At 35.6% G+C, this 11,882-nt stretch overlaps 3 protein-coding genes across 4 annotated transcripts; all 3 read left to right on the top strand.

The window, feature by feature from the left end:
- Positions 1-186: 186 nt before the first annotated feature.
- LOC145897613 (small ribosomal subunit protein uS2m-like) lies at positions 187-1,933 on the top strand. Its single transcript, XM_082985978.1, has 4 exons — positions 187-538; positions 689-935; positions 1,296-1,510; positions 1,691-1,933. The coding sequence occupies exons 1-4, from the start codon at positions 204-206 to the stop codon at positions 1,767-1,769; spliced, it is 876 nt and encodes a 291-aa protein (XP_082842104.1). The 5' UTR covers positions 187-203; the 3' UTR covers positions 1,770-1,933.
- Positions 1,934-2,726: 793 nt separating this feature from the next.
- On the top strand, positions 2,727-8,400 carry LOC145899813 (uncharacterized). The gene is made up of 17 exons (XM_082988728.1): positions 2,727-3,116; positions 3,297-3,524; positions 3,729-3,877; positions 4,283-4,487; positions 4,613-4,801; positions 4,916-5,062; positions 5,262-5,423; positions 5,475-5,550; positions 5,696-5,802; positions 6,155-6,256; positions 6,403-6,551; positions 6,743-6,947; positions 7,059-7,247; positions 7,594-7,734; positions 7,818-7,985; positions 8,056-8,131; positions 8,264-8,400. Exons 2-17 carry the CDS (start codon positions 3,333-3,335, stop codon positions 8,386-8,388), a joined length of 2,382 nt encoding a protein of 793 aa, XP_082844854.1. The 5' UTR covers positions 2,727-3,116; positions 3,297-3,332; the 3' UTR covers positions 8,389-8,400.
- A 419-nt stretch (positions 8,401-8,819) lies between these two features.
- Positions 8,820-11,813, top strand: LOC145897206 (peroxisomal sarcosine oxidase-like). 2 transcript variants are annotated; one of them, XR_014402370.1, is made up of 8 exons: positions 8,820-8,958; positions 9,011-9,159; positions 9,255-9,453; positions 9,915-10,103; positions 10,441-10,584; positions 10,730-10,920; positions 10,986-11,061; positions 11,201-11,249. XR_014402370.1 is itself a non-coding variant. In XM_082985400.1 (8 exons), exons 1-8 carry the CDS (start codon positions 8,860-8,862, stop codon positions 11,323-11,325), a joined length of 1,149 nt encoding a protein of 382 aa, XP_082841526.1. In that variant the 5' UTR covers positions 8,820-8,859; the 3' UTR covers positions 11,326-11,813. The 2 variants fall into 2 exon arrangements, 1 of the variants encoding a protein (XP_082841526.1); XM_082985400.1 differs by having other exon boundaries at positions 10,730-10,897; positions 11,201-11,813.
- The last annotated feature ends 69 nt before the right edge of the window (positions 11,814-11,882 follow it).

The following is an 11,882-nucleotide window of genomic DNA, read 5'->3' as shown; positions in this document are numbered from 1 at the left end:
ACTTTGAAATATTGATCACAGCACACAACACATCCATTGTGCAGACTAAGGAGAATCAATATATTTACTCTTTGTTATAAGCAATCGCAGACACGGAGTGTTTCATTATCGCTGTGCAGTTTTTGTTTCTTACTGTTAGAATAAATTGTGTGTTTCTTTCAGGAAAGTCATGTCATAGGGTCTTGATGTAAATCTTGTTTGCAATGAAACAATGCATTCGGTTCTGCCCCAACTTGATGTTGTGGAAGAAAATAACACAAAAACCCAATTTCCAACATGTTGCTGCTGGAACCGCCAACTTTTCCCAAAAACTTGCTCGATGTTTCAGCCAACCTGCCAGTTTTGAGAGCGTAATAGAATTGGAACCGACAGATAAAAAACCTGAAACACACAGAGACTTTGATCCAAGGAAACTAAAGGAATTATACAAAAAATCACTGGAGCATGAAGATTTTTTTGGTCTAAATGATCTTGTCACAGTGGAAGATTTATTCAAGGCGCGAGTTCATTACGGACACAAGCTTGGATCCAGGAACGAGTAAGTTTGAAACTTGTTAAAATCGTTGCCAAATCTTACAGCTTTTCTCTTACATGTAAAATTTATGCTGAAAGTTGACCGACTAGCAAGGTTACAGCATAAATCATTCTTCTGGAGTTTACTGTGGGATATTAAATAATCTGTTTGCAGAAATATGAAGGAATTCTTGTTTGGTTGTCGAATGGATGTAGATGTTTTTGACTTGGACAAAACCCTGATACACACAAAAAAAGCTCTTAACTTTCTTGCCCACATGGCTTTCCGTAAAGGGATTATTCTGTTTATTTGTCGTTCGCCGATCCATGGTCATAATGTTGAAGTAATGGCAAAGGAATGTGGGGAATACGCTCAAACCAGGTTCTGGCATCGAGGAATTTTCACCAATGCTTCTAATGTGGTGAGTATATGGTTTAAATGTTTACTGTTTTTGCATGAATAATAATAGATCTTCCATAAATTGTTTTCCCCAAACCTTCAGATGAGAGTTCACATCATGAAAATATACTGATGTCTTTGTGGACAACAAAGACTTTTTTAAACTAAAAAATATGTCATTTGTTTTACAATTTTACAAAAAGGTTTTCAATTTATATTTCCTGTGCTCATTATCAGTATTAGGCCCAACAAACACAACACCCACACTTTAACAAAGAGTATAGATAAGTCCAAACCCTCTGTTAAAAATCTTTTGTTCCAAAACTTGTGTTAAAGTTTTTGGGTTGCATTTTAAGTTTTTTAACTCTGTTTCACCTCAAAGTTCCACACTTACGCATCTGAAGTTCGGTTGCCGGATGTTTGTGTGTTCCTCTCATTGGTTGATCGGTTGGGGAAACCCCACGAGGCTGTGGCAGAAGCCGCTAAGATGAGTATGGCAACAGTTGGACTTGTGGATAGCAACGTCAATCCTTCCCTGATAACCTACCCTATACCCGGGAATGACGATTCCATACAATCTGTTCAACTTTTCTGTAGGCAAGTTTATCAGTAAAATGAATTCCATTTTTTTAGTTCGTGACAAAAATTTTGAAATATTTATTGTGTTAAAATTGGTGGAAGATTTTGGGTGAATTAATTTTATTTTAAGTTCCAATGTGATGTTTTTTTGTCGCTCACAACATTTTTCACAAATGTAACGAAAACTTTCTTGTTTAGATTATTTAAGACTGCAGTGTTACGGGGGAAGGAAAAACGTAACGAAATGGAATTGACGCTAGTTGGAGAAAACGCTTGAATTCGTTCGTTTAATAAATCAATCATTTTCCCCACTGTGCGGTCTAGATTGGTTGCATTCGTTTGTGCGAAGTTAGTGAGTAGATAACCCGGATGTTTACGCGTAAAGAATACAAAAATGAATGCGCGCATTCGAAGCCAGCGACAACCACAGCTGATCATTGTATGAAAAATACATTATAGGCCTATTCTATGAACCACGAGCATGTTTGGTTGCTCCTGAGGAGAAGTCGTTTTGAATATTGTATATTCCTAGTTATGAAATGTATTGTATATTCCTGGCTTGATCAAAATACGACATTTCAACGTATGCTACAATAGATAAAGTTTTTGAGACAGAAAAAGATACGTTGCCATCGGTTTGTTTTTGTGCAAAGAAATGTGAAAAACAACTTTATCTTTTTCGTGGACAGATTTAATTACAGTTCTTCGGTTGAAAGTTGTTAAACATTGCGGCCATGTTACTGGTTCTATGTATGCTTATGAAAGAATTATTCTCAAAAATTCTGATGCCACAACTGATTAGAAGTGTTGAAAAAGAAAAAATATTTATCAAAAAACGAATTTATTTAGATATTTGTCATTTATGACGTTCAGCCCGTGTACCTGACAGTGTGGTTAATATACATAGGCCAACTAACATATATCAGGTCATACCGCAAGTGTGTCCTTGATAAACGTTAAAATTTATAAATTCGCAATAGGTGATTCCCCAGGAAGTTGTGTCATTCCATGAAACCACGTGATGAGAAGAGCAGCGCTGCAGTGGAAAATGACGTCATCGTAAACAACCTTTACCAAAGAAATGGGCTTCGTACCATGGTAACGATGCAAGCGCATTACTTGCGACCTAAACGTTCGTGCACTTTGCACAGTAAGCGCAATCTCCGCCATTGAAATCAGACGTTGTTTCAGTGAAGATTATTCAAGAATCAATTTAAAAGCTACAAGTTTGCAGAAAAGGATGTCTATTGCTCGATCCATCGTTGTAACTCGACCACAGCTTGTCCACTCAAGCGTTGAGCCTCCGAAGCTTAGTTTGCAAAACATGTCTCGCTGTGCGCATGGTCGTGAGTTCGAATCTCGCCGGATTCATTTTCTTACGTATCAGAAAAAAAGTGCCTTTAATCCAGCTTGCCTGCAATGTCCCGAAAATAAATGAACACGTGATTGGGATATTTCCATGCGTGTTGAAAGTAAAATAATTGAATGTCGAGAGGTTGTGGAACAGATCATAAAGTTTCAACACATTACGAGAAGATGGGATATCGAAAAACCCTTTCAACAAGGCTGTTTCTACGAACTACGAAACCACAACAAACACTGCAAGACAGAGGAAAACACTCCGGTAATTGGTTGTTGTTTGTCAAAATTTACCCTATGCCGATTAGTACTCAATGCTTTGAGCGCTAACGTTTGCGGTTGGACTTTCTATCGGAATAGTGCACGTTTCCGCTACGTTACGGTTCATACATTGGCAGGGCAAAAACGACCAGTTTTTAGTGAAAAATAGCTTTTGTTTATTTAGCTTGAGCCGAAAGCTATGTGCGTGTGAACAGTGCAAATGTGTCTGTGCAAACAACTTGACAGTCAATCATCAATTGCGTATGCACGGCACGAACGCATCTTGTTCGTAACTTGGAGAGGAATGGACGCTAACTACTATGATGTCATTATTGTTGGTGCAGGCATTGAGGGGTCGTGGACAGCATTGCAACTTGCATTAAGAAAACGAAAAGTTTTGCTTTTAGAACAGGTGAGATAAGTGTGCACTGGTGTTGTTGTGGTTTCCACAATTATTTGACAATTGTTTCAACATTTGCGTATTTTTGTATGTTTTTTTGTATGTTTGGCTGGCCCTGCTTTCATGGCATCAATTTCTGAAAGAGATTCTTTCAACACTGCAGCACATATAGATTTGTGCCAAAGAAATCCTTAAGTTGGTTGTTTTGTCCCATAGTTTGGATTGCCGCACAGGAATGGATGTTCCACAGGAAAGTCCAGGATTATTCTAAACTCATATCAATCACAATGTTACGTTCAAATGATGCCAGAAGCTTTCAGAATGTGGAAGGAACTTGAAAGAAAAACTAACAAGTCTCTTCTAGTGTGAGTTTGAACTTAAAATTATGAAGCTAAATTGATGAGGAAATCCTGTTTCCCATGTGAACATGAAATAGCGTAAATTGTTTCCTCTGCTGTGGGCTGCCTGTGCTTGCAGTCTGGCGTTTTCTTATTCTAGTTTTTTTCTAATTCTATGTGTGACTCCATGCAATGCTAACTCTGTAACATATACTGTTTGGATTCACAAGGCCTTAAAAGGATAAACATAATTTAGTCGGAAGGAACGACCAAGAATATTGTTTTACTGGAGAAAGTCTGATGACCTGAGGCATATTTGAATTAAAAGTCAGTTTATTGTATTTTGTTTTTGCAAGTGTTTTGCAATCTGTGTGTTAACTTTTCTTCTTCTTTATGGCCAAGATTTACAAAAACCTTTGTTGCATTTTTTAGTGATTCTGAGTTGATCAGCATTTTCCCTGATGACGGACTTAAAAAAATTTCTGACAACTTAAATTCCACCTCAGTGTGCCACGAGTTTGTTAAGAATGTTGACATTGAAGGAAAATATCCTGGACTTTGCTCTCCCAAACTAAATGCTGTTGTTGAAAATTGTGCTGGAATACTGAGAGCGGATGAATGTCTTCATACTGTGCAGGTAATGTAAGTGAGAACGAGGAAAACTTTTCTCTGTCACACGACACAAATAAATTGAAATAAAAGATTTAAAAGAATTTTTTAGAATAATTTGTCAATTCACCTAAAAAATTAAATTTTCTGTAGGAATTATTCAAAAGTGAGGGAGGGGTTTTGAGAGATTCTGAAAAAGTTGTCCAAATTCAACCACTTGATGGTAGCAATGTGAAAATTACATCAACGAAGGAAACATACAGATGTGGGAGTGTTGTAGTCGCTTGTGGACCATGGGCAAATAAAGTTTTGGAACCTCTTGGTGTAAAAATTCCTGCAAAGGTTTGTGAAAGTATTTGTTCTTAATTTTTTTTTTTTTTTAATTCTTTGGTTATGTATTTTTTAATATGCTGAAATGACTTTTCTTAAAAATAATCACATAATTACATTTTGTAGATAACAAGAATATACAGTGTGTATTGGAAAGCAACAAATCCAGAATTATATAAACAGGAAAATGGATTCCCCATTACTATTCTTGAGAATGAGGATGGTGATCATTTTTATAGCATCCCCATCTTAGAGTATCCCGGCCTCATAAAGGTTAACATAAAAGTTTTTATTCAATTCCACATTTGCAGTTTAGTTATTCACATTGCCAGCTGTTACCACGTAAATGTACAAGAATATGGTAAACTAGTGTGCAAGTTTTTTTGAGTTGTGTTAACGTGTGTAGATGAATTTAAATAATAAAAACTTGGCAAAAATTACTAAATGTCCTGAATTTGTGAATAATTTCCAGGTATGTTACCATGGCGTTGGTATAGAAGTAGACCCTGATTCAGATATCAAAGATCCTCTTGTGTATGGTGGTGGAAAGAGTCAGCTGATTAAGGATCTTGTGCAAAATCATTTCACAAACCTTGCTCCCGAACCAGTGGTTGTTGAGCCCTGCATGCAGATGGTAAACATTGTATTTGTGTTTGACTGAGAAAGTAAGAAGTTTGTTTGCCAGGCAACTCCCGACGAAGACTATGTCCTCGATTTCCACCCAAACCACAAAAATATTGTCATTGCTGCAGGATTCTCAGGTATTTGTAGCAACTAGAAAGTTAACTGGTCATGTGTATCTGTTACAATGTAGGTGGAGTCTAGGCTATTTATGGAATGCCATGTTATAGATGTAATTTTGTTGTTTACTTTTATTTTTGAAACATGATGTTTTGTTTATTTCAGGGCATGGATTTAAATTATCTCCGGTGGTTGGAGATATTTTGTGTTCATTAGCTCTTAATGAAAAGCCTCATTATCCTGTGGCCAAATTTACTCTTTCAAGATTTTCTGTTTAATTTGTGCAAAATAGTGGACAACTTGGAATTTGATTAGTTTGCAGAAAACTATGTTGCAATTGAACTTTTGAGCTTGGTTGGAGAACCAACTTTTCCACATTAATTATTTTAAATAATAAAATTACAATTTTTATCGTCATGCAAAATGTATTCAAACCACTTATTTGTTATTTGCAGCTTCAGGCATATGGAATCCTACATTGCTTAATGTTGTTTGTTGTGCATGGTGTCAGTTGTATGTTCATATTTTATGCAATTAGTTCTACCAGCAATTTAGTTTTGCATATTTTATGTAAGGTATTTGTAATTGGGACAATGTATGTTTCAGGATATATTTTTATAAAATATGATGTTGTACGATGTAATTGTTTGTGGTGCGGGAGTGCAGGGATTGTGGACTGCAAATTATTTGGTGGAAAAAGGAAAAAAAGTTCTTCTTCTTGAGCAGGTCTGTCTGGAAAATATTCAATTTCTAAAAAAATTTCGATTCATAAAAATAAAATTTGGTATTAATTTTTAACTAATCTCATACCATGATGTAATCAACCATGACACATAACTATAAACTATTTAAAAACACAAATATTTCTTAAGTTTCCATGGCCGCACACTAGAGGGAGCTCACATGGTGATTCCCGTATAACCCGTCATAGTTATGCAACTTCCCAGCATGCAAATATGATGCCAGAAGCTTTTAGGAAGTGGGAAAAGCTCGAGCAGAAGTCGGACACTAAGTTATTTGTGTGAGTTTTAATTCATCTTCTCTGCAACAGTGGGAATTTTTGTTCAACCAAAAATGTGAAATTTTGTGTTTGGAGAAAATTTTACAAATCATATGTAGGGTCTAAAGTTAAGAACATCCAGATGTTGTAACTTTAAATGTTTCAGTAAAGATGACTTTTGACCTTGTTGCAATTTAATTTTTGTACTTTAGAAATTGTGGGTTATTGTCTATGTCAAGTGAGGCTGAAATGCACGATACCCTGGACAACCTTCAAAGCAGAAATGTCCCCCACAAATGTCTAACCCCATCCCAAATTGATGCAAAGTTTCCTGGTCTGGCAAGCAATGGATTAAATGGACTGGTTGAATCAACTGCGGGAGTTTTGAAAGCTAAACATTGCCTGTTTGCTTTGAAGGTTGGAAATATTTTTTATTGAGTTCATATTTCTGTCTTTTTATTTTTTAAGACAATTTTCATTTCAACATTAAACTTTGGAAAAAGTATTTATGCAGAATTTCTGTTTCAGAAAGTATTCGTTGAGAAGGAAGGAACATTCAAAGATTGTGAGAAAGTGATTTCTATTGACCCCGTGAACGAAGGTTTGGTAAAAGTTCTCACAAACAAAGACACATACTCAGCAAAGTCACTTGTATTAACTTGTGGCTCATGGGCTAATGATTTGCTTCGCTCCCTGCAAACAATTCTTCCTATAAGGGTAAGGTTTGTTTGTTATAACGCAAACCTCTGGTTTAGTTTTTTCCTGGAGGTTATGTTTTGATCAATGAAGCTGTATATGTTACTTGGGTACAGTTTATATGATGACGACTTGAAAGACCTTTGGGGACTCAGAACGTTTCAGCAAAATATAAGCAACTAGCAGTTGCAAAAAAAAATTAAATATATATATATATATATATGTGCAATCAATTGTGTGATTAATGTCCTGTGCTAATCTTCCCACAACATCAACTGTTACCCAATCAACTACAAGTTCTGACGAGCAGTAATCCCAACTTTACCTAAATGTAGAATTCTTTGAAAAAAAACAACTTTATTTTCAGTCTGAACGTGTTGACGTTTCCTACTGGAAGGCGAAGTCACCGGACATTTACAAAGCATTGAATGGTTTCCCATGTATCATCATTCACCAGGAGATGGAAGGATATTCCACACCAATCCTCGAATACCCTGGCCTAATGAAAGTTTGTATTTTACTTTTAACAAGGCATTTCATACAGCTAAATATTCGCAAACCTGATGAAATATATTTAATTTTTCATCACAGGTTTGCTGCCATTCAGGTGTGGAAATAAACGCAGAAAGGAGAGATGCTTTGAACGGGGAAATGTTGAACGAAAAGGAAAAAATTCAAAAGGAGCTCAAGAAATTTGTTGCAAAATATTTTCCTGGCCTTAACCCTAAACCTGCTATTGTTGAAAGCTGTATTTATTCTGTAAGTCACAAGGGGCATCCTATGATGTCACACATGGGTGGACAGAATGTGAGTTTTTAAATGTTTTCAGATGACCCCTGATAGGGACTTTATTCTTGATCGCCACCCAGTGTACAAAAATATCATCATCGGGGCTGGATTTTCAGGTAAAAGATATTAATATATATTTTGCTTTGTGTTTTTTGTACATAATATTGTTCTGTACCATAGTTGCCCACATAAATGTTGGTATGCAAAACTATTAAAAAGCTTAAAATTTCTTGAATCATAATTTCCAGGTCATGGTTTTAAGCTGTCTCCAGTGGTTGGTGAAATCCTTGGGAATCTTGCACTGAACAAACATCCATCATTTCCAATCCACCATTTTTCAATTTCTAGATTTATCAAGAAATCTGTTCTTTGATCTTTCTGTCATGTTGATAATTGGTGTATTGTTGCAATACAGTTGTTCTGTGTACAATTTCCTCATAGTTTAACTTACAATATACGTCAGTTATTTTTAAATTCAGTTTTAATCAAAGGATTTGTAGTTTTTTTCTTAACAAAAAGCTTAGTGGAATATTCATCTGACAGTTGGATTCTTGCATTGTGATCCAGTATATCGCAATCACACACTTTCCGACATTATTTCTGCATACAATACATCACAGTTGTCATGTTTGCCGTCCAATACTTTAGAAGCACATGTTGCTGTTGTTTTTATTTTTCAATTTATAATTTCCTCCATCAACCTTGCATTCTTACATTCCTCCATGTTGCAATTCCATGTTTATTTACCACAAATACCAATCAGTTCAATTTGTCAGCTCCATTTTCATTGGATGTTACATTTAGTTTTATTCTGTGTGAAGGTGCTAAGTATTGTGAGTAGGAAATGCCATATGATGTTGTTGTATGCGGTGCAGGGATTATTGGTCTGTGGACTGCTTGCCACTTAGCAGAACAAAATAAATCAGTTCTACTACTTGAACAGGTTTGTAAACAAATCGAAAAGATGACAAATTGTAGCAGATAATTCTTGTTAGTTTAAGATTGGCCACAAGTATGGAAGTTCTCAAGGCTATTCAAGAATTTTCCGCTCTGCATATACAACGAAACAACACGGAGATTTGATGCCAGAATCCACTCTGAAGTGGAATCAACTGGAGAAGGAATCCTGCCAACAACTGTTAGTGTGAGTGGACGTGGATTTATTGCTCTTAATTTTGCAACTTTCAAGTGTTTCGATGCAGACCAATTTTATGTAGCACAACTTGCTTGATATTTTAGACCTTGTCAATATATAGACACAGCAAAAAACAATCAACGAAAAATTAATGTTCTTGAAAATATTGGTGTCGAGTACAAAGAACTGACATTTCATGAGATAAGAAGACAATTTCCAGGGTTTTCTCCAAATGGATTTAATGGTATTTTGGATTTATCTGGGGGAGTGTTAAAAGCCAATGCTTGTTTAATTGCACTGAAGGTAGGTACGCTGTGGTAATATAGAACAAAATAGCCCATTAATTAAACCAGTGGTCTCCAACTTGGGTGCTGCAGCTCCCATTACTTCAGTTGTAATTTTGCTGGATGTTGATTTTGTCCCGATGAAACTTTAAGCCATGTGCTTGCGCTGTGAGTTTATTATGGTGAAGTCAAACTTTTTTGTATTTGTTAAATCAGCTGAAATAGGGTTTTTGTCAGTATTGGATGTTGTTGTTGGTTCGTTGCTGAGTATCGCGACATCCAAATTTCTTCTGTATTTCGGGAATCACTGAACATTTATGAGTGTTAACCTTTCATGGAAGATTTATTCCCACTCTTGCCTGAATATATTCCAGCTTGTATTTCTTCAAGTTATGTTACTAAAAATAAATGACACCCCTTTAAAACTGGCCTTTTAATATGGCTCACCAGCGTTCCACTTACTAAGTTACAATTATTAAGAAATCACTTCTGCATTTGGGTGGAAAAATTCAAGACAATGAAGAAGTGTTGGATGTTGAGCCTGTTTCCAAAAAGTTGGTTAAAATCCACACAAATAAAGGAATGTATGAGAGCGTGTCTGTTGTTCTAAATTGTGGATCGTGGATCAACAAGATTGTTTCCAAACATGGTGTGACCCTTCCAGTTAAGGTAAATGTACAGAGTGTGTGAGTGCCCTACACGAATAATCAAAGTCAACTTAAGTTCAATTTAATAAGTTTATTAAATAAGTTTGATTGTTTACAATCAATGATGTTATTTTAACAAGACCTGTTTAGGATCATTCACTTTAAGTGTATTTTGCCCTAGACATTAAGTAAACATTAATATTTGTGAAACTTACCCATTGCATTTAGCCTGACTACATTTGTTCACATGTAATTTCACAATATTTCTAGTTTTATGGAAGGCTTGTGTAAGTTTGAGCCCTGTGATGCCACAAACGTTTTTGAGCTTTAGATTTAAATTTTTTTTATCTTGCCAACAGCCGTTGGAAGTTGATGTTGTTTTTTGGAGAGCAAGGCATCCAGAAATCTACTCCATTGATAATTTCCCATCAACTTACATTGTTTTCTCCGACACCATGAAGGTTTATTCAACACCTATCATGGAGTACCCAGGATTAATGAAGGTAAACTGGGATGGACTAAACAAAATGTAAATTTGCCTCATTTTAACTTATATGATCTAACATAGATCAAAGAGTTAAATTTTGTGACATTTTTTTCAGATGAAATGTTTATTGTGTGGTGTGGAATGACGTTTTGTTTCTCTAGGTTTGTTTGCATCAGGGGGTTGAGGTTGAGAATAAAAATCGACAAAATTTGAGCAAAAATATTAAACTGGAGAAAACAAAGAACATGGAAACTTTGACAGAAATTGTGAAGAACTGTTATCCAGGCCTCATTCCTGTTCCAGCATTCGTTGAAACATGCATTTATTCAGTATGTACAAATAAAACAGCAAGGTTTTTGTTTGGCACCAAGGTAAAGTTGCATGCCTGTTTTAATTTGAAATAATATTTTTGTTTAGATGACGCCTGACAGGGATTTTATCATTGATAACTTACCCGGACACGAAAACATTGTTATCGGTACCGGTTTTTCAGGTATTTTGTTTAAACCCTCTATGTTTTTGTGTATTTCTTGAGGGTGATGAAAGCATCCATAAATGATTTTTGATTTATTGACCAATTGATTGTTGGCAGAATGAAATTACGATTTTCTTATTACTGTGAAATTTTCTAGGTCATGGATTCAAACTCTCCCCGGTTGTGGGAAAAATTCTTGGAGAACTTTCAATGTTTAAACAACCATCCTACGATGTAAAACATTTTGCCTTGTCACGTTTTCCATCCAAATCTAATCTTTAATCTCAATCACTGAAGCTATGTGCACGTATTCTTCAGTATGTCTTCAAAATTCTTGTTTAAAAGACTTGGTTTAATCTGCACAATGTGGAAAACTTGTATGATGCAGCATGATTTTCGTGATTAACCTATGCTATAACATCATATATGCAATTTTTTTGTATCTGCCTTTTGTCTATCAACAAACTTGTGCTCGTATCAATCTTTTATGTTGGGTGTTTTGGTACCAGTGGTGGGATTCAAATATTTTTAGCATCCGTTTCTCTAACTAGCAGCATGTGGGAATACCAAGCTTGAAGTAAACATAGGCATAAGCTTGTTAACAACCGGTTCGCGAAGGTCGTTAAATTCCAAAAACCGGTTTTTGCACGAACCAGATGAACCCCACCACTTCTATTCACCCATTTGCATATTTTTTTTCTAATTTTGTAAACTGTTTACTAAATATAAATACAGTTTCAAAATAAACTCAAAAAATGGGTGATGGTAAAGCTGTTTTGAATTTAGTGAAACAGTATTTGTGTGACAAGCTGGTGTCGTGCATTGTAATGTAAGGTGAA

The sequence above is a fragment of the Ascidia mentula genome, chromosome 4 (genome assembly GCF_947561715.1).
Source record: "Ascidia mentula chromosome 4, kaAscMent1.1, whole genome shotgun sequence".
Taxonomy (NCBI): domain Eukaryota; kingdom Metazoa; phylum Chordata; class Ascidiacea; order Phlebobranchia; family Ascidiidae; genus Ascidia; species Ascidia mentula.
The sequence above is the reverse complement of the archived record's forward strand: the minus strand, read 5'-3'. Positions and strand labels throughout refer to the sequence as shown.